Source organism: Polyodon spathula, chromosome 5 (assembly GCF_017654505.1).
Source record: "Polyodon spathula isolate WHYD16114869_AA chromosome 5, ASM1765450v1, whole genome shotgun sequence".
Taxonomy (NCBI): domain Eukaryota; kingdom Metazoa; phylum Chordata; class Actinopteri; order Acipenseriformes; family Polyodontidae; genus Polyodon; species Polyodon spathula.
In genome coordinates this window covers 29,754,697-29,777,311 of record NC_054538.1, presented here as the reverse complement: position 1 = coordinate 29,777,311, position 22,615 = coordinate 29,754,697, and the positions used below count along the sequence as shown (strand labels likewise).

The 22,615-nt window shown below is 36.0% G+C and overlaps 1 protein-coding gene across 1 annotated transcript in view; it reads left to right on the top strand.

Annotated features, from left to right (window-relative positions):
• LOC121315815 (protein THEMIS-like) overlaps positions 1–22,304 on the top strand; it is a 36,086-nt gene extending 13,782 nt beyond the window's left edge. Inside the window, exons 2-6 of the mRNA XM_041250267.1 lie at positions 4,376–4,525; positions 7,848–8,306; positions 9,112–10,157; positions 18,511–18,634; positions 20,555–22,304. Of these exons, the coding sequence (XP_041106201.1) occupies positions 4,376–4,525; positions 7,848–8,306; positions 9,112–10,157; positions 18,511–18,634; positions 20,555–20,694 (1,919 nt within the window). The 3' untranslated portion in view covers positions 20,695–22,304. The remainder of the gene's footprint in view (positions 1–4,375; positions 4,526–7,847; positions 8,307–9,111; positions 10,158–18,510; positions 18,635–20,554) is intronic.
• Positions 22,305–22,615: the final 311 nt, after the last annotated feature.

The window sequence follows — 22,615 nt, the reverse complement described above, 5'->3', positions numbered from 1 at the left end:
CAAGAATATGAGCTTTTATATTTTAGATGCATCTAAACAGACAGGTTTTGTCTCTTTAAACAGCAGAAAATGTAAAAACCACCAAACACCTTGAAGCAAACTACTAAATGACCCCTTAAAATAACCCAATTGTGATAACATTAATTTGACAAACAGTTTTTACATTGTTAAAACGGTTAATGTTTGCATTCATCCCCAGCTGGAAAATGGTGAAATCAAATAGTTGTTTTCAAAAGCATGGGAGACAATGAGAGGCGCTGCTGTTTTTCTCAATATACTGTTTAGTCTAATGCTTTAAAAGCCTGTGGTTTTTAAATGCAAGCCATTACTGGAGTAAAATGTTATTTTGTTTTAAAGTTAGCACATGCTTTACTGCAAAGATGGAAGTTTTTAATTTACGGCCTTAGGACAAGGAAATGCATGTATGTATGTGGCTGTTTTCTATATTTAAACTACTCTTTATAGGTACAAAGCAATTGCTTGAATATATTATAATTAAGGCTGGGATTTTGTCCTTAAAATTTGTACTAAAAATCACGGTGCAGTCATGGTAAATTTGTTCAAAAGGAATTGGGGATATGATATGTGAATCACGGGGCTGAATATTCAACTATTTTTTTTAAATGCAATATACCTACATAAATGTAAAATGAGACTGTCTATAAAAGAAGGAAAATTTATCTAAATATGTTTTTATTTATTATAATTTTCACAACATCTGGTTCAAGTTTTAATCCTGTCAATCGCTAAGCTTCACAGCGTATACAACTATAAACATAAATGTTCATTTTATGTCAAATTTGGTGGGTTTTCTACAGGACAGCAAACAAAAACTATAGGTTTTACATACATTTTAAAAATAAAGCTTGAAGTTCAAACAGACTCTCTCTGTGTGCATCTGTTGCTTCTGTTGTAGCACAGTTTACAGTTATTGTATGTTTTTGTTGGTTTATTTTCATATCATTATGATACAACATGTTGTACATTGAGAGGTTTGTTGCCTTTATGGAGCACCAGTGTAGCATGAGAAAGTGCACCCCATAAGAGAGAGTGCATCCCTTCAGCGCCATTGGTTTTACCAAGCATGCACACGTTATGTGATGTAAATGAGATTCACTTTTGCATATCTCTACCTATCAGAAAGTGCATCCCGTGCAGTTGTGCACCCCTACTTACAGTATATTAATATTCACATTTAGCTGTTTATTTTTCAATAAAATATGTTGTTTTATTAATAAATAGGTTGTTCCGCTTCCTGCTTTTTCATAAGGTGTCAGTAATGTGAACAGTTTTATGTGATTTCCATGGCAGATAACTAAAGTTCACGTTTGAGTATATTTTTACGCCTCAATAATAACGTGCCAAATTTAGTCCACTTGACAGGTGAATTGCAACCTTCTATTTAAACCGGTTTAACTGAGGTTTAAATCTGAAAATGAGTCTTCAAAAAGACAGGTCAGAAAGTGTTCTTTAATTTCAGTGTGCCAGCAGTGGCTTAATTTAACTCATGTTGCAGTCTGGTGTAGTCCATCCAGCAGTAGGTTTAACTGCAGGTTTTCCAACTCTGAGTAACACTTTATGAATATACTGCAGCGTCAGGTAAATGTTATTAAAATATATAATAATCTGATATATATATATATATAATATATATATATATATATAACGTTTGTTATCCATGTACGTCAGTACGACACGCTGTTTTGAACTGTAACATTACAAACATAACAAATCTTTTACAAAATGAAAACTTTTATGAATAAATATATAATTTTTTTAAAAAACAACTTAACTATTATATTATAATATATATATATATATATATATATATATATATATATATATATATATATATATATATGACAAGTGACAAGAGCAAACACGACAAGATTCAAGCACATTGCATAAAAGGTGAGCTCTGTTTAAGCATCAAAATGAAATGTAGTACTAGCGGTTTTAAGTTGTACTGTGTCTGGAATCAAGATTAAACAAGGTACTTTTTTTTTTTTTTTGGTCCAGTTTTTAGCCTCTAAATAGCAAACAAAAATATATGTTAAACATAGACCTTTGTAATACAGTGTGTATGCATCAGGGACTGGAGTTTTTTTTCAAATGTTATTTATAAATTATCTGTGTATGTGGAACAGTAAAGATTAAACAATTAAAGCTGGGAGAATTAATTGTAACTTGTATATGCAAGCCCTCTAAATGGGTTTTGCTAAGAGCTTCCAAAGGTGTCACGAAGCTCAATTAACTTCACATGAATTGAGATTGGGAGGATAATTTAGCATTATGGTAGATGGAACATGGCTGGCAGGGTCTTTTTATACTGTTCCTGGTGGAGAAGGCTTAATAATTCTCTTTATTCTGAGCTCTATCTTCTCACCCAAAGAAACAATTTACAGGAGAATGATGGTTAAAATGAATGAAAATACATTTTAAATATGCTGTGCTAAAAGTTCCTGAGTCGCTCATCTAGTTATGCTACCGCTAGGAGTGCAGGGTGAGTTAAAGAGGCCGGGCTGTGCAAAGAGGCTGAACTTTGCTGGGGACTCCGAAGGGGGCGTCACATTTGCTCTGACGCTCCTGGTGTGGGGGATGGGAAACCGGCAGGGATTCTTTCTCCTCATTACGCAACAGCGAACGCTACTAGCCAGACACTGAGCACATTTAGACTGAGTAAAAAGCAGGGCTGGTCTCTGTTCTCTGGGATCGGTAGCCCGTCCACCTCTGCTCTGGATTGCTCGGCATAAAAGCGATTCTGGCTTTAGGCTTGTGAAATCTGAAGACGCTCACACGCCCTCAGAAAGTCTGTGCTGTGTGGAGACTCACTGCTGTGAAGAGAAAAAACATAATTTGACATTCCAAATTGGAAAAATAAGTAAAAATAATAATTGGTCACTTGAAATTAACAAAAAAAAGCAGAATACTGTATATTCATAATAATTCCATACATATGTAATATTATAACATATTACCTAAACTTTCTCTATGTTTGTTTTATAACAGTTAGCATTTATGCTATTTCATGTTATAGCTGTTTTACTTTATGTGTCTTTGATCTTTTGTGAGCTAAGAAAAAGTTTGGATAGACATGCTAGACTCGCCATGTAAAAGATATTAGCAACAGAGAAACAGAGTTTTTTTTTTTTTTTTTTTTTCTCTGAACCACCACGTGGCTCAACCCAAGTTATTGAGTCAGAATAAAGGATTGTTGATGGTCCAGGGAATTAGAAAGTTAGAGAAAAGAAACTATTACATAAAGGCATTCCAACCATCAAAACATAAGACTCCGTAACATGCAAAGTCACCCTGGCTGATCTTTCATTTTGCGCATCTTTCAGCAGTCCAGTGGTTTAAAACACATCTTTTCCCAAATGTTTTGTTAAGTTTTTCAGTCATTACCCTTCCAGTATATTTTGTTTATCCTTTTGGTGCCTCCCTCCTGAGCAGTGCAAGGGTTTTACATGAAGGACCTTTATCCAAAAGTACAGTTCTGATTTATTTCACAAGCCTTCTGCTTGTAAACAAGGCAGGTATTGAACAATGCTCAAAACATGATGAGCATAGGGTGGATTTGTCTGTTTTTTAATGCAATCAAAATCTACATTTTTTCGAGACATGAAACATGACACAAGCTAAAATGCTTGATATATTTTAAGAAATATAAAATGAGTGGTTAGGAAACCCTTAAATTTCTTTCAATTAAAACAGTTTTAACACATAATTATCTGCAGTTTTTGCTATTAGTGTTTTGTTTTTGTTTTGTTTTTCTTTTGGAAAAACGCTTATAAATCTAAAATCATATTTTGTTGTAATTCAACAAAAAATTTTTTTAGGAATTCAGAATTGTGCTTTCAATGAATACGGGGCTCTACCCCTGGCTGAAGCTCATCCAGACTGAGATTAATTCAGAGACTGGACAAAGAACTATGTCAAAAACAATGCAATGGGAGTTTAAGGAATTTAAATCTGGAAAACAATACTAAAATTGTACTGGTTTTGTTTGATTGTGGAGATTAGACATCTTTTTGTTACATATTTAATTGTTCTGGATGTCCTTGGTGTTATTGCAACACAAGTGAAAAATGTTCTTATACAACATTTGTTGGCTGGACAAAGCTTCAGTAATTAAATTTTTTGATGTTATTGATTTTTCAGCACTGGCTTAGTACATCTAACTTGTTGCCTCATGCTGTTTCTATTTTGGAGCTATTTCTGTTTACTTGCTTGTCTGTTCATTTTCACTACATGCCTGAGAGGATTTATATTGTTTTGCGCTCTTTATTATACATCTTATGTTTTTATTCTCCTTGAAATCATTGTACTGTAAGGGTATGGATTGCAGAATTTAAGATTTTTGCTTCTTTTTTAGGTTCTGTGTATGAGATGTTTGGGAATGAATGTTGTCTTCCTACTGGTGAAGTGATAAAGATTATAGGCTTAAACATCTCAAAATTATCAGCAGAGATACAGAAAGATGGTCTAGACAGCAGTTGTATTGAGCTACCTCTAGACTACCCAGGTAAGTATTGTATTATACAACAAAACTATTACTAACATTATTTTTCTCCCCTGTAAAATATAAAGCAAATCTAGATTGTGGAAAACTGTTGGAAAATGTCCCACTTCATAGAAAATGACATTTTACCAACAGTGGAAAACGAGACCCATATAGCTATGAAAAGTGAATGGGAAAAATAAAATTTAAAAAAATATATATGACGGTTTAATTTATTTGGAGATTAATTTTTTTTAACAGGCATTTGTCTTTATTATTTCTTGACATTTACTTTTTTAAAACATATTTTTATATTAATACATCAGGCTTTTATCAGAGAGAGAGAGAGAGAGAGAGAGAGAGAGAGAGAGAGAGAGAGAGGGAGGGTATACATCATATCCAGGTAAACACGTCAAGAAAACGTAGGTCAGTGGTCCTTGTCACGTTGTCTGAGCTTGGGCCAGTCGATGTTGAAGGTAAATATTCTTCACTGATATTTTCACTAACACCTGATTCAGTAGAAGAATTTAAATCAGAATTGGAATTCAATATAATTTCTAGTACTTCTTTCCCACAGAGCATTTCTCACCATTTTCCAGATATTGTTGACATTTTGTGACTGGGTTTGTTGTGTGTAATTCTGTAAATATCTGGCAGATGCGCAAGAGACCACTACAAGGTGTTATAGACACCTAGAGTTACAATATCAGATTACACTATGCAACACAATTTTTGTTCCTGGGTAGTAAGTGTTATTTCCTTATTGCTTATGCCTCAAAAGTATAGAAAATGGCTATTATTCCCCACAAACTTTGCTTTTGTGACCAGGACAGTGATATTTTGAAATTTACCTATTTCCAATGAGAAAACGAGCGAATTTGTGTCTTTTCCTTCACATAAAGTCAGAAAAAAGCAACATATGAATCCAAATTAACATGTATTTATACTAAAGTAATACAAACATGACTACAAAAGATTTAGAAGTGAGTAGTTTTTCGAGATTTACAATTATACTGTAAATCACTTTCATGAATAAGCCCCCAAATGTAGTCTCCCATCATGTTCTCGTTATGCTGTCCTTGGTAGTGGCGTTCAAAGTCCAGTATATCCTGGTGGAAGCGCTCGCCTTGCTCCTCCGAGTATGCTCCCATGTTCTCCTTGAATTTATCAAGATGAGCATCAAGGATATGGACTTTGAGGGACATCCTACAGCCCATTGTGCCGTAATTCTTCACCAGAGTCTCAACCAGCTCCACATAGTTTTCGGCCTTGTGATTGCCCAGGAAGCTCCGAACCATTGCGACAAAGCTGTTCCAAGCTGCTTTCTCCTTACTAGTGAGCTTCTTGGGGAATTCATTGCACTCCAGGATCTTCTTTATCTGTGGTCTGACGAAGACATCGGCTTTGACCTTTGCCTCAGACAGTTTAGGAAAGAAGTCTTGAAGGTACTTGAAGGCTGCCGACTCCTTATCTAGAGCTCTGACAAATTGTTTCATAAGGCCCAATTTGATGTGCAGTGAGGGCATCAGCACCTTCCGGGGGTCCACCAGTGGCTCCCACTTGACGTTGTTCCTCCCCACAGAGAACTCAGCCTGCTGTGCCCAGTCCCACCTGTGGTAGTGCGCCTTGGTGTCCCTGCTGTCCCAAAGGCAAAGATAGCAGGAAAACTTGGTAAAACCCGCCTTGGAGACCCATCAGGAATGCCACCATTTTGAAGTCTCCTATGACCTCCCAGCCGTACTCATCATACTTCAAGGCGTCCAGCAAGGTCTTGATGCTGTTGTAATCCTCTCTGGTTGGTGACGCTTCCTCTGATCTGCGACTTGCACGCTTTCATCCAACAAGTTCCACTGCTTGAGCCTAGACGTCAAAAGCTCGGTATTGGACTTGATGAGACCAAGATCTCGAATCAAGTCATTGAGGTCTTTTTGGTTGGGGTAGTATGGGTTTCTCTCCTCAGCTCCACCTCTGAAATTGTCATCTGGATCTACAACGTCTTCCTCGCTCTCTGACTTGCTGCTCTCTTCTAAAGACGGCTGCTCTCTCTCCGGAGGAGTGGGTACAGGGAGCTCATGGCAGTGTGGCACCGGGGCGATGGATGAAGGAAGGTGCGGATACATGATAGCAGGTGCATTCTTGCCAGTCTGACGTTTGGAAGGGTCCACCATGCAGAAGTAGCAGTTGCTTGAGTGGTCAGTGGGTTCCCGCCAAAATCTTGGGATAGTGAACTTCATGGCTCTCTTTTCCCCTCTGTACCATCCTACAAAAATACATCTATTTCACCCATGACTAATGTGTAAGAGATTCTCGCAACATTTTTCATATATGATATATTTTTTCAATAACATTGAAAATTGTAAAACATTTTAAAATTAAAAACTTTTACAATTTAAAAAATTTTAACAAATTTTATAACATAAAATTCCGAGCAACAATTGTCCATCTTACCTTCCAGAGTTTTTTTTGCAGTGCTCGCAGGTGAAATGAGGTGCCCAGGGTTTGTCTCGATCTCCGACAGGCATGCCGAAATATGCCTTGTAGGCCTCACACATCTTAGCAGATGCTTCCAATGAGTACTTTTTCGCTCTTGTATTGATAAATTGGCCGCAGACATAGCAAAATGAGTCTGCCGGATGCTTGCAGCCTCTTGATGCCATCTCAGAAAAATGCAGATATGTATCCACTTAGGCAGCTGGAACTAAACTGAACTGGTGGGCTTAAGGCCCCTGTATTTATACTACTATTTATATTACTGGAAAGTTCTAGAAGTTACTCCAAGTTTACTCAGCACTGAAGCTATCTGGAATGTTCTGGAAAATAGGTAAATTTCAAAATATCACTGTCCTGGTCACAAAAGCAAAGTTTGTGGGGAATAATAGCCATTTTCTATACTTTTCAGGCATAAGCAATGAGGAAATAACACTTACTACCCAGGAACCCCCCCAAAAAAAAAAAAAAAAAAATTGTTACACAGTGTTATCAGCAGTTTCGTAGACTCAGTAATTCAAGTACAAAATTCAAGTTCAAAGCTCAAAATTTGCATAATATTCCAGTACGTTTGTACTCCCAGGGGACTATTAATTCAATGACATACCGGTACATTCGTACTACTCAAAGGGTTAAATAAGCCAAGAAATATGAACAGGAATCCGAAGCATTCTTCAACAAAATTCTCTGGTCCAATAAGTCCAAAAACTGGATTGTACTATATTTGGAGAAAAATTGAAAAGTGTTCAATGAAGAAAACCTTATTTTATATATTAAAGCATGTTACAGTTTTAGTGAATACGTGTCACTGTTTTGTTCTTATCTGATACAATCTAAATGCAATTATACTCTTTTCCAGGTCTTTTCAGGATTGTAGCAGACAATGAGGCTTACGTTTCCATTGGTGATATTGTAAAGTCGTTGCATATACCAAATAAGCTGGGTCAGCCTGTCTTTAAGAGTACTGTGGACATTATACTGAGCAATGATACAATACAACAAGGAGAGGCTATCATGTTCACATCTCTGGGGGAGGGAAACTCTGAGCAGTTTGTGAACATTGAAGTTATGAGGAGCGATAAAAAGCACACCTTTACACTACCACTGTCCCAGCAAGGGGAGTTTTATGAATGTGAAGATGACCAGTTTTATACACTGAAGGAGATAATAGAATGGAAGTTGCCCAAAAACAGAAAGCGAGCTGTGAACTTGGCAAAGACCTCAGCCAATAAGGAATTTACATTCTGTGACCTTCCTGAGAATTTCAAAGGAGAACTGATTCTTACACCTGTTTATGAACTACAAGCAGTTATGAAGTGTAAGTGAAATATTTATTCATGTATTCCTTCAAATTACATTTGTTGTTGTTACAGGCTCCAATTCAGTAAAAATTATTACATGTGAACATTAATTCAAAGCCTTTTGTACAGTTTATTGTATGTCTAAGATATTTTGAGTCAAAAGGACCCCCACCCAAGAAAATTAAAAATTCACAGCCCCTTATGAACTGCCTGAGGGCTGTCTTTTAATATTAATGAGTAAATAATGAATGCTACAACAATCTCAATATACATCATTTAGACATATATTGCACTGTTCAAATGTCTATCATGGAAACCAATAACACTCCAATATGGGTATATAAGTTTACAAAACTGAATGTCCTGCAGATGAACTGCTGAGAGAACAGTTTTTAACTAATGCTTGGATTTCACAAATAGCTCCTAAAGAAATTAAAAAAAAAAAAGCTTAATAAATAAAACTACAAAATTCACATTAACATTCTGGTTTAGTATAAAACTATTTACTTTTCCAATTAACATGCATCTGGAACTACTGTTGATTCTTCTCAATGACCTCACAACATAGGACATCTATTTCTATAAAACCTGTAGCCTGTGTGGTTTTACATATGTCTGATAAAAATTTTTAAAAAATCTAAAAAATAAGGATAGGAGAAGACCCAGGATTGTGTAAAACATAATTATTTACAAAGTTAAGAAAAAAAGTCACACAACATGAAATATAACCATAGTACCACTGTAAACTCTTTTCATATGGCCTTTATATCTTTATCATTTAATGTTATAATCATACAGCTGCATGTTTATTTGTTTCAACAGTTCGCAAGGATATTGTGCACATACCATCCAGCCTTGATGTTGAGGTGATAGATGTTACAGATAAGTATGACATCAACTCCTTTGTGCAGCCTTTGTCAGTCAACGACATCTTTAACAGACCTAGTAGCAACTTTCCTATTGTGGCTGAAATAATAGAAGGGCCTGAGCAAATGGTAGAAAGTTTGAAGTTCCTCAAATCTTGCAAGGAGGTTATCATTCACCAGGCCTTCCAAGCCAAGAGAATTCTGGCATCTGAGATAAGGAGTGATGCTCAAAAGCATTTCTTGATTCCCTGCACCTACAATGGGAAGTTCAAAAGAAGGCCACGTGAATTTCCAACTGCATATGACTTGGAAATTGCCAAGAGTGACAAAGAACCGTTACATGTTGTGGCAACCAAAGCTTTTGAATCTCACTATGAAGGGTTGTCCACTGTGTTTGTTGGCGACCAGTTCCTAGTCCAGCATCGTAAAACCAGTGAGGTAATCTATGGCGGGACCCGGAAGACAGTGGAAGCTCTGGCCTGTGAGAAAATTGAAGGCAAAGGCCATGAGCCTGTGCTAATCCCCATGTGTATGGAAGGAGGCTTTGTGGAAGTGATACATGATAAAAAGCAATACCACATCTCTGAGATCTGCCAGAAGTTCCTCTTACCCTTCAATGTTAAAGTGGCAGTACGTGACCTTTCTATTGGAGAGGACATTTTAGCTACCATGCTTGGGCTGCATCTGGAAGAGGAAATCACTGAACCTTGCCTTCTCATTACCCCTCTAAAAAACCTGTCTGAGTGCTGGGAAATTCCAGTGAATAGGATCAAAATGTCTCTCCAGCTGCTACATAGACCAGATAAAGGTACTGCACCTCCTCCTGTGAAAACAGTGGTGGAAGAGATCAATGAAGATTGCTACTACACCCTGCGGAGGTATGTGAACGCCACCCTGCATCCTCCTCCACGTCCTCCAAAGAAACCCCTGCAGCCACCTTCCAAATCATTTAAGCTTGAAGCCTCCCAGCCAAAGAGACCTGATGCTTCTGGCTCACCAAAGGTAGGATATTTTTTGAGTGTTAAAGGGCAGTTTCTTAGGAGTACAAAAATATAACGCTATATTTAATCACATATTGTTCCAGCTCTAACATTTCTTTTCAGACATGTTTCATCTCAATGTTTACATTCTAGAGACTTTTTAAACTTTTAAGTATAAAATGCAGGGTGCTGTTCATTAACACTAAAACCACCGGGTTTATGCTACTACCTAGAACCGCCAGCAGCAGTCATTTTGACGGGTACATTTTAAACAGCTTCGATGTGAAAATGAAACACAAACTTTCAGATACAACTCAAAAGATGTATTAATGAAAATCAAAACAACTGAATTCCCATTGTGTAACAATGGCCGGTGATTGTGACGAGGTGTAGAGGTGATGCAGTGCAGAAGAAATCACAAACAATTGTAATCTGGTAGGAAACAGGGGTTTTAATTATAATCCGGGTCTGCTGACCAAAAAGAAGAACGCTCCGGCAATACACAACAATGTGTAATGCACGGAGCCAAATAAATGGGTTTACAGTCCCAAACAATAATCGTTATCCGCCCCACAATACTAAAACACAGTCACCAGTCCAGGGTGTGTGTGTTAGTGCTGGTGGTGGTTGATAGCAGGCTATTTGGTGACAGTTCGTGAAGTGTAGTTCCGGCTTGTGCCTGCCCAAAAACGACAGCTCTGGAACGTGTTCAGCCGTCTGGTGATTCAATAAACAAGACAATTACTAACACACAAAAACAAACAAAAACTCACGAATATTCTTAGGCAGTTCCTACTGCAGCTTTCAGTCCTTCCAGGTTTGCACACAAACCAAGCGAAGGAAAAGATTAGCGTTTCTCTGGCCCCTTTTATGCTACCCCGCATGATCCCTTGGTAAATGATTCCAGCTGCATCTATTGCTTGCAGCTGCTACCTTATTTACCTTCCGGGTCAATACATTCCTGCAACAGAGTCTCGCTTCCATCCAGACTGACCGACTTCCCGACCTTGGAAACGAACTGTCAGGCCAGCCAGTCCAGATACTTTTCCTTTCGCTATTTAGCACCCTCACAGGTCGAGAGATAGATTTACAACCAGAACTCATTGTATTACTGTCACACCCCCATATTAGCACAATCCACACAGATGTAACACTTATGAACTTGTCATGTGCATTTACCACACACTGCTCCAGGTTTAGCTGTGTTTCCCTGCCGCTTTGCAGTTTTTTTATTTTCCCTGGTGCATTCCTTGTACAAAACGAAGGAATTGATGGCTGCCATGTCCAATACATTGTAAAATACAACAGCTGGACACAGGTGATTGCTTTCACTGAGTACTAAGTTTTGCGCAGAAGGTGGTAACTCTCTTCTCTCTTTGTTTACTGTTTCAACCAGGCTGTTTTTTTGTTTTATTTTGTTTTGTTTTTTTCTTAATCTTTTTTGCTAATTACAATGACATCAAAAAATTTTCATTGGTAACATTCATCCTTTTTCATAAGTATAGTTACATCCATATAAATACAACATTGCCACCCAGTCTCTGACCAGCTGGGCAGGTTTCATCTTTGCACAGGTCCGCTGCCACCCAAAACTTTATCCCAAATTTGACAGGTTTGTTTGACATGTATTGTGTCCAGCGACACCATGCTTTTGTCAGAAACAGATGCTTGTCCATGTAATGTTATATGTTGAACCAGGCAATGCTGTTTTCAATGAAGTCGTTCCAAATTTCTGATGGCAAGGCAAATATATCTATAGTTCCTCACAAATAAAAATGCAAAAATTTCAAGATTTCTCGAAAAATTCTTGTAATTGTAATATTATAAGACAGCAGACTATATACACTCATGTAGGCAGTTCTCCAAGGAATTGATAGGATTACAATATAGATTTGTATAACACATATCTAGACTTCAAGAGCAATATTCTATTCAAATACATACTGCTGTAAACTCAGTGGAGGTAGAGATAACAAACAGGCTTGTATACATATAAAAAATAGTGTATTGTAGGTTATATTAACAATAAACGCATGTATTGTAATAAGCTGCCAAAATGACTACTTTTGGCAGTTCTAGGTTGAAGTGCTTATAATTTTTGTTTTTTTATTTTTGTGATTCTGAGAAAACATATATGTAAATAGTTATTTATTTTTGTATTATGCAATCAGCCCTATTCCAAACTATTTAGACTTACAGATATTTAATTCATGAAGATTTGCCCAAATATCTACCAAAAATCTCTTGTGATTCACAGGTGATCTAACATTTATAATTGCATATAGAAATCAACTACATATTCCTAATATGGTTTACAATTAAGTTCAGTTTGGGATGTGACAACATTGCAGAACCAGTTTTTTTTAACTGATTTTTGGTTTAAAAATGAAAAAAACTGCTTACCTAAAAAGCTAGTGAACAGATTGTAACCTAGTAGTTCAATATTTATATCTATTATTTATTTATATTTTTAATAAAAATTAAAGATGAAGAGATAAGTCATACCTCATGTGTTCACCAAAAGAAAACAGAATTGGTACATTAAATGTAAAGAAACACTGTTGGAACAAAGAAATCCCCATATTTCCCTCCTCCCCAAGTACGGTTTATAATGGCCTGATTTAAAAACATATGGATGAAGATCCTGCATAACTAAAAGGTAATGTCAAGTGTAACTGTAACACCCCCTTAGACAGAGGGCATACAACAATGGGTGAAATAAATGAAGCTTTGAACGCAGAGGGATTATTTTTAATATGTAGCCCAACTGCGCCATTTCAGTGCAGTAAAGCACAGAACTAAATATTAGGTAATAATTGATCAGGTTCTTTATATTTGGATAATAAAATACAGGAAACAGTGTCAACCAAGAAAAACACATATACCATGCATACAAAATCAATGAACATTTATTCATTTGACAGCATGTTCAAAAGGAGTTGTAGAGGGCCACCTCCTTATAGAGGGACACTATTCAATTCACCAGTAAGCAGTCAGTACAGATGTTCTATTAACAGGTCATTAAGATTAAGATTAGTATTATTTTTTTTTTAATCAACAAAGTGCAAACTGCAATACTTCACATTGAAAATAAGTGCCTAACCATAATGCCATAGAGAATAATAATATGGTCAGTGTCACAAATACTGACAAGTATAAAATCAAAACACATACACACTGTGTGTGCAGGGGAGGGAACATCAAAGTGAAAGAAAAAAATCAGTATCACAGTATCTTACATTAGTTTCTGTACCATGGCCAGCTATCAACAGGCTAAAAACTCTTAACTCGCTCACGCTCATTATTCAAACCAGCATATTGTATATCAGCCGAATATACTTATCATCAGAAAAGTCAATTTAAAGGCCCATTTCACTTCTCTCTGTTACTCTCCCTTCCAAACACCAAAACTGTGTTCCCACTCCTGCATCAGACAAAGACCGGTGAGACACAAGCTACCATGATGGCCATCCTGTTTCTAAGAAATGTGGGCTGTTTGTATTCAGGTGCATAAAACTATCAATAATTAAATTAGTCAGTATTCAATAAGGCATTTCAAGGGGACAGTGTGAGAAAGCTTACAATCAATCAATACAAAAGGTTTGACAACAATATATAAAAACATTTACTAATCAAATGAAAGTGAGAAATGATTTAAAAAAATTAACAAGTGAAAGGCAACAGGCGTTTTTGACTTTGTGTGCTGAAACTGTTGAGGCAATACAAAAGAACCTCCTTTCAAAAAATAAAGTGAAGAGAATATTATACATAGGTTAAAATACCTGCTCTTCAAATAATAAGCTATGTAGTATAGTATGTGCATATCGCATATAAGGCTGGTATGGCTTTTGAATGTTGAGCTGGACCGAAGGCGTGGCAGAAAGGTTGACCTATAGGAAGACTTCACTTCTGTACCGTACCAAAATGTATTGCACCAGTGAGACATGCTTTATAGTTTCGAAGAAGAGCACCAGGCTAGATCACACAGTTTATTTATGGCAGTAAAAGACAGCACCATTTATATATATATATATATATATATATATATATATATATATATATATATATATATATATATATATATATATATATATATATAGTAAAACATCTAGAAGTAATGTATGTTTTGTTTATAGGATAGAGAATAGCAATTGATAAATAAGGCAGTGCAGTGAGACCCACTTCTAGAAACAGAATGTCCCCCTTCATTAGCATATCTGTATACTTACATAACTTGTTTATTTTAATTAAAAATATGTTGTGTGAAATCTAATCTATTAAAATGTTTTCAACAGTATTTTCCAACTAGGTAGTTTACACATTACAAGCAGAATGCATGTGGGTTGAATATATAGTACTAAAGAAACCACAGGAAACAACTGGTGCATTAAATAAGGGAACATCTTAGTAAATGAAACGCTTGAAAGTAACTGTAGCTATATGTGAATCCTAATTTTTAAAACAACAAAAAAAGAAATTGCTTTTTTTCTCATCCACAGCAGCAGCTCACTAAGCTATTTTTTTTACGACACATAAAGCATTTGTCAGACATATTTTCAAACTTGCCAATTTGGTTGAGCTGCAGATATAAGCTGTCAGGGAGAAATGTAAAATTGGATGTTCAAAAAACTGAACACCCAGTACAGCCCATGAATCTTATATAGAGTGCTTTGATGGTATAATCAAATATTGCCTTCCATGAAGCTGTTCTAGACTGTTGATGGGTTCTCTAATAACGGTATTGTATAGTTCCATGCATACAAAACATTTGACCTTTTTTAAATAAGGCTCTGGATTTCTGCACAACCATTTTTACAGCTTAAAATATTAGTTAATATGATTAAATTACCTTTGGAAAGCCCACAGATGTTTCTACTCCAGTACATCCTTCCAAACACTTCAGGCTGCTTTAATGTAAATATATTTAAATGGATAGTGCAGTATATTTATACAACAGGCAAGGTTGAGATATCTGCTGATTCCAGACCTGTGATGTCACATACATTTTATACCACAATCATGGGTATATCTAGCGTGGGATACATTTTTGTTATTCCACCTCAGTGGAATAACATGAGTGGAATAACATGCTTACAGGGACTAGTTTTGAAAGTGTCTTTGCTTACTTTCCAATCCAGTGGTGTACTGCTCAGATTCCAGAGGGAGTTGTGTTGTTTATTAATATTACACCAGGCAGAGAAGACACAACAAACCACGTATCCTGCACTCCGTGCGAAGCGCCATTACCGGATGCGCCACCCGGGAGCCCCCTGGTGCCCAGTTTTATTATTTTCTTTTCTTTTCTTATCCGCCAGTTGGTGCTAGTTCTGCTATCCCTAATACCAACGATGGTAAAGGGGTTGCACCCAGGTGCACACAGTCGAAGAAATAGGGAAAATAAAACACAGTAATTAATCTACAAACAAAAGGTGTTGCTTATGCAGCGCCACTCACCACCACTAAACTGGTCAGCTCAGGTCTCCAATCTACACTCTGGTATTCCCTCACTATACACTGGGGTGGCCAAGGTTCTCCCAAGTAACTACACATGTCCCCTCTTGGGTATGTAACAATATTTTTTCTCTCTCTTTTATTTACTATCGGCTGTCTTCCTCAACCGTGCTTGCTTGTCCCGTGCTCTCACTCCAGCTTCTGACGTTCTTGCCCCGGTTTTATTTACACCGGCTTCTGAACCCAGTGTCACTGGGTTTCCCCTGTCATGGCCACCCAAATGAATAACAGTTCGTAGTTCTTATAGGTCGAGCAGTCCTCCAAGGCCCAGCCTCTCCACCACTCAGGCCCAAATTTATAAAGGGGAAAAACTGACCGCAAAAAGCCATTTAATCTGCGTGTTCAGTACGGCCGCACTCATTATCAAAATAACAACCTATTTTATAATAAAACTGTACTTGCTCTAGCTACAAACTAACAGCGTCATCTGCCCCTCTGTTGTTTTTTTGTTTTTTTTTACTGTTTTCTTTCCAACTCAAATTTAACAATACTGTCTGAACCAGTATTGTTAAATACCAGAATGCCATATTACAAAACATGCATTTTGTCGGCATTACCAAAATAACGGTGGAGGATGAGCCCTCATTATATATGAGACTTTTTCTTTTGTGCTCATCGAAATATCGTTCCATCTTTTCTTAATCTCCTTCACCGTTCTTTTAATAATACCTACACTCTAAGAAGTAAAGGCTCTCGTTAGAACCTTGCTTTGCCACTGTGAAGAGACCTCTATGAAACATGTATTGAAAATTGGAGTTTGCAAAACAATATGGTACCGGTATTATAAACCATAATTTACAAACTAACTTGATCAGAAGGGTTAAAAAATGAGTTCTTTGCAAAATGTTATTAATTGTTTCTTTGTCCTTGAAAACGATGTTTCCTTTTTGCTGTAGACAAATCTTCCACATCACCTTGCCTTTTATATAGCCTACTGTCTGACTGTGGCAAATAATCGCCTGCTTTTCAGAGTTCTTAAGATAATAACGCAAATACAAGGCCCACAATTACTGGCAGCTTTAATAAATTAGATGGAATATTTAATAGACCTCATTTGCAAAATCCCCTCCCAATTTTAGTGGTTTCGTTCAGACATTGCCTCCACAAAATCATGTCTTAATTGCGTGTTTATGCCATTGCTTGTGTTTTACAAATCCCATTCAAGAATTCAGAACCCTCAGCGCCTATTTTACGGTCGTAAAACATGCGCAATCCTTTTATAAATCTGGGCCTCAGAGAGAGGAAAAGCCAACCAACCTCTGTCACTGCCATGATTGACAGATGGATCTTACAAGGCTCTTGACCTCCCCCTGCAGGATGCGGATGCACGCGCCAGATAGCCAGCACAGATCTCCCCTGTTACAATCCCTCAAGCCTTACTTTAAATCAATTTTGCATTTGTTATGCACCTTCCTAAAGCAAGATAATAACTATATGTAGGAGTTGTTTTTGTTAGCAAAAAAAAGCATCCACTGTAGAAAAATCTAAGGGGTAAGTCAGGTCAGATCAAATGTCTTGTAAACATGAATTAACACCCAGAGGTTAAAACAAGTGAATGTGTTGATTTATTTTTACTGGACTACGCTAGTAATGTTTCATAACAATAAAAAAAAAAAAAAAAAAAAAAAAAAACCTTTGATTGTATTGTCTCTATGCAGCTGTAGCTTCAAAGTTCACATGACCAATACGGCAGCCATGTTATGTTAGAGGTCAATTTCATGATCAGCAACACATTCAGCATGAACAGTTTATATAACTCGGCATACAGTATATGAAGTCACTACCTGAAATGGTTATTGAGATACAAGGCTGACACTGTGAGACCCACAGTCTGACATGACCTAGAGAATCACAGAATAATCATAGGTCACAGGTACAGTGTCAGGTTGACAAACCAATACATACCCCCCCCCCCCCCCCCCCCCCCCCCTTACAGGGATGCTTAATAATTCATTTTAGAACTCATTTTATTGTAGTCGAGTTCATATTTTGCCAGTTTATCACAGAGCCCTTTGACACATTGGCCACTGCTGGTTAACTCCCAAGGGCCACGGTGACGTTAAATTATTGTATAAAATAACACCATAATATAATATATATATATATATATATATATATATATATATATATATATATATATATATATATATATATATATATATAACAATAATAATCATAATAATAGAGAAACAACACAACTAATCATAATGATGCTTCAGTGGTGATTAAATGACTTCATTGGATTATTAGAAAATTTAAAAGGGGTTATGTTCTGTATAGGCACAATTTAAAGCTATTGCAATTCTCTCCTGGCTCTTGTAAGATTTTTGATAATATAAAGTGTTACATTTTGTTTAGTCTATGGATTGAAATATTTTGAAACTATTTTTTGAGACAGGAAATTTGAATAACAGTAATACCTAAATTGTCATCATATGAACAGAATATTTGTGGCAGGTTGCTTATTCAAGGTGCATCAGTTTTTATTTTAATTTAAAAAAAACAACCTTTTCAGGGTTTACTAGCTGAAAAAGAGATGCCTGCTTAGTTCAGCTGGCCATGAAGACATGTTTTCCATGTAGTATTCTGTTATTACTGTAGGTTCCATTTAGATGAATCGTTCATTTACCAATAGACCACATTATATATGCACAGGAGGATGCAGTCTACAGCCTTGTACCGAAATTAAGCCTTTGCTAAAATTTCAGTCATGTTGTCCCTTATTCAGGAATACATAGAAAAGCTATATTTAGTGATTATTGCTGGTTTACAATGTTAATATTCAGACGATTAATTCAAAACAACATTCATAATAGGTTATGTTGTAATAAACATTGCCTTTTCTTTAATATTCTTTTTTTCAGAGTCCTCATATAAATACCCAGAAGCCATTTAAGTCCATCAAAGTAGTCTCCCCAGAGCTGCAGAATGCCATGCCAGAATGTGAGTTTGAAAATATAACAGCGACAGAAAGCAACTTGCAAAAAGGTCAGTTAAACAGTTAAGACCTTTAACACACAGCAACTAAATATGTGTTAAGAGCTAAACTGAGATTAAACTTGAAGCTATAATGAAACCGAAGGGTTATGAGCTCCCTAATTTTCATGGTATTGTGGTGCAAACCCCATTTTCCATCAGACATTGCATTTTAAAAGTAACTCCCCTGCTCAAGGACACTTTATTTTCAGTAAGCTTCATTCAAAGCACTAGGCCTAATTCCCTAACTTATATTGTAGCATCTATTGTGATGTTAGCACTACATAACCACTGTAAAGAAGTATTTTATGCATTCATCTATTTATAGCTTCTTTTGTAAGAAGCTATTTCATTTAAAAGCAGGCCTGTGTGTAATGCTAGATTAAGCTAGTGAGTTTCTTTTTAATTACTTGACCTTAAAAGTCACAGTATTGTACAATTATTTTTTTTGTTTTTTGAGATAAAACACTAAGGTTCTATCCTGCCTGTCCTATAGAAAATTTATAGAAAATCAGTCAGGTACAAAGTCTAAAGGATGTACTTTGAAGGGTTCTGCTGCAGAAATATTTATTTAGTTTTTAAACAAACAGCCACACAATGTGTAATATATAATATGGTTAAGGATTAAAATAATTACAGATGCCTGAGTTGGTCATGATACATAGAAAGTCTTCTATAGTACAAATGATTTAGAATAGGCATTGCATCAAAAATCCTTTCTAATGTGAATACTGAGTACACAATATAAGCAGTGAAAAAAACCAAACAACTAAATAGATCACTTTAACAATCAACTATTCAAAAAATAAATACCACTGTGCATGTACATGCTCTCCAGTCCCCACAGAGCAACATAACAAATGGAAATGCACTTCAGTTAGGATGTACTGATTAATAGGGGTGGAAACTGGGACTTTTCTGCTGTAATAGGGACACAAAAATTAAGCGGACAAATGATTTTTGATTCAAAAATAGTTTATATGAAAGAAGGGTATACCACTGATCTAAACACACAAGTTACAAACTGACTTTGGACAAGGTCTCACAAAGCACGAATATCCAGGGATATTCTCTCTGACTCTCTGACCTTATGGTCCGCCATGTGTTACATGCAGCAGGGCCACCCATCTTGTGTTTTAAAATATCTCCCCCTGTCTCAGGGTCAGCCACATGTATTGAGAGAATTCTAAACTTGGACAATACTACATTAAAACAATTATAATAGCACATTCACACACAATTTAAACATAATGATTCTTAACTATAAAAGACACACACATACACATAACGTAAAACTTAATTTATAACATAATTAATACCTCATGCAGAAAGCCAACACTACATATTTAGTAATGTTGCATGTAAAGTAATAGCAGCTAACAAAATCTTACAAATTGTGCATTCCATTTTTATGTCCATTAAACAGTTTTAAAATAAATACATCATACTAAACATTTTATTTTATTTTATTTTACCTGGTATTATACCTGGGTAAAGACGTTTATGTGTGCAAGCCATATTTTCTTGCTTGGTTATTTCACCTGTAAGGTGAAACTGTCCCCACTTCTCAATGTCTTCTTTCCTTCTTCAACCAACCAACTACTGACAAAGTACCCGGCATGCTTTCAGCCAGCAAAATGCTTTGACCTTGAAGACACTGCAGAGGTGAAATAACCCAGGAAGTGAAAGCCTATATATATATATATACAGTACATCCTGAGAATAAAGCATAGACACTGAGATCTGTCTATACCCTAAAGCAGTAGCAGATATCTCGTTTTATAATGACAATACACGTTTGCTATAATATGTGTTTCTTTAAAAACTACACACGTTGGGACTAATGGAAGTGCAAATCAAGTAAGATCTATGGAATTATTTTGTTAGCTGCAATTACTTTAAGTTTTCCATTCCGGCTTGTTTCCTCTGTAGCTAGCTCAGAACAATTGACGAACGAAGGAGAAGATGGTGATGATGATGGACATGACTATGAATACATTGATAAGGATGAAGTTGAGGACATGAGATCAACGTTCCAGGAAGGATATATTGAGAACAAAACAAACTGCTAGGAAAAGACAGGTAACCAGTATAAATAACATGTGTGAAAGGTTAGAAGTGAAGTGCTAGCTAGTATTTCTGACTGAGAAATCTTTTTTTTCATAATCAATTTGAAATACAAAAAATGTTCTAAAATATTTCACATATAAAAGTTCTGTGAACACCTACTGTAGATGTGAATCTGCTAAAGATTATCAAATGTCAATCTATAAAGGGTGTCTGTGTTGCTATTGAAATGTACTGTACCCTTTAAAAAAGTTTACTATGGTAAAAGTATAAGTGGAATTACCCATTATGAAAGCATGGAAAAGCATTGGGAAGAATCATATACAGGTATGGCAAAGTATAATAATGAACATGGTAAACTATAGTAAATTCATAGTATAACAATGGGAAAGGCATGGGAAAGCTGTAACATGACTGCAAATTAATTGTAGTAAGCTTTTGTAAGGGACAGTATATCAGATTTGCCACAACTAGCATTCAAATTAGTTCAGACAGTTATTCAAATTGTAGGCAACTTTGTGTCATTTTAGAATTGTGTTTTTGTGTATTCGTAAATTATTCAGGCATTTGTGATCTTAGTCACGTTATTCTTATTGTCAGCTCTAGACTGTTATAGATTTGTACCAAATCTCAGGACACTGATCATAAAATAAATTATTATTTGATTCTCTTTTTTTCTTTAAATGTATATTTATACTGTATGCAGGTTGATGAGATAAATCATTATTTTGCAACCATCCATCTGTCAATAACTTCTTACCACATTCATTTGAACACACTCTACAAACAAATAGATGCGGGTACATTGTATGATGTATGATTTTTTTTTTTTTTGCTTTTTGTTAAAATCTTGCCTGTCATGCGTTTCCAGTATTCTTAGCTTTAAAAAATAATATCTGCTGTCATGCTAGGTTAAAGAAAACATGTGCATGCATGCTTTACTTTCAGATAATCTTGACCTTCTTGAGAACCTAGACATTCTCCTCATCCCTTTAGTGGCTTATTTTCAGTCACCAACCAACCAGCTGTTTCCCCTACTCACTGACATGCTTGGTCAGGTGAAATGTCTTAGGAAGTGAAACAGTAACAGACTACCTGAAAGTAAGACATACAAACTGAGTTTTCCTAACTTATTTTTCTAAATAAAATTAAGTTTGACCGATAGCTAACTTCATATTGCATTTTTGTTCAAGTATGGCATACAAATGGTCAGTAAAAAATAGTATCTTATTTCAAAATTGCATCCTCTGATGTGTTTTGTTTTGATTCCAGTATGAACTACAGTATTAAATATTTTACTTCTAATATAATAAGCATAATCCACTCAAAAATAACATTCTCACAACATCTTGGCTAATTCTGTGGTAATTTATTCAAGTATCATGTTATTGCCTCGTACATTCGTTAGATCCAGTGGTCCCTATCCCTATTTTCCAGTGATTTGTCCATGTTAACCTGACTATTATTTGCTTTTTCTTAGCTAAAAATGTATTACTCTCATTTTGCTGCCTGTTACATGCAGTCTATTTGCATTCTATACTGGTTGTACTGGTCTGCATACCTTCCAATGTAATTTACTCTGCCTGGTTGCTAATAAAGCTGTGTTTTGGAGTCAGTGAGCTGATTGTGTATCCTGTCCTTATTATAAGTCCCAGTCTAAAAGAATTATGAAGCTGTCCAACTCCAGGCTGTGGGCATCTTTAGACAAGAAGGCAACAACTGTTACAATGCTAATCTGTTGCTGCATACAGCCCACTATACTTTCTGCTCTACACTGTTTACTATCCTTATTTCACCATACACATTTCTAATGTGCAACTTAAAAGACAGTTCTAGTAGTTGACACAAGCTAACTTTAATGTATTTGTGTAGTATTTAGGCTGATTGTAAGTGTTTTTGTGTTGTTGTGTGGCTAAATAAAATAAA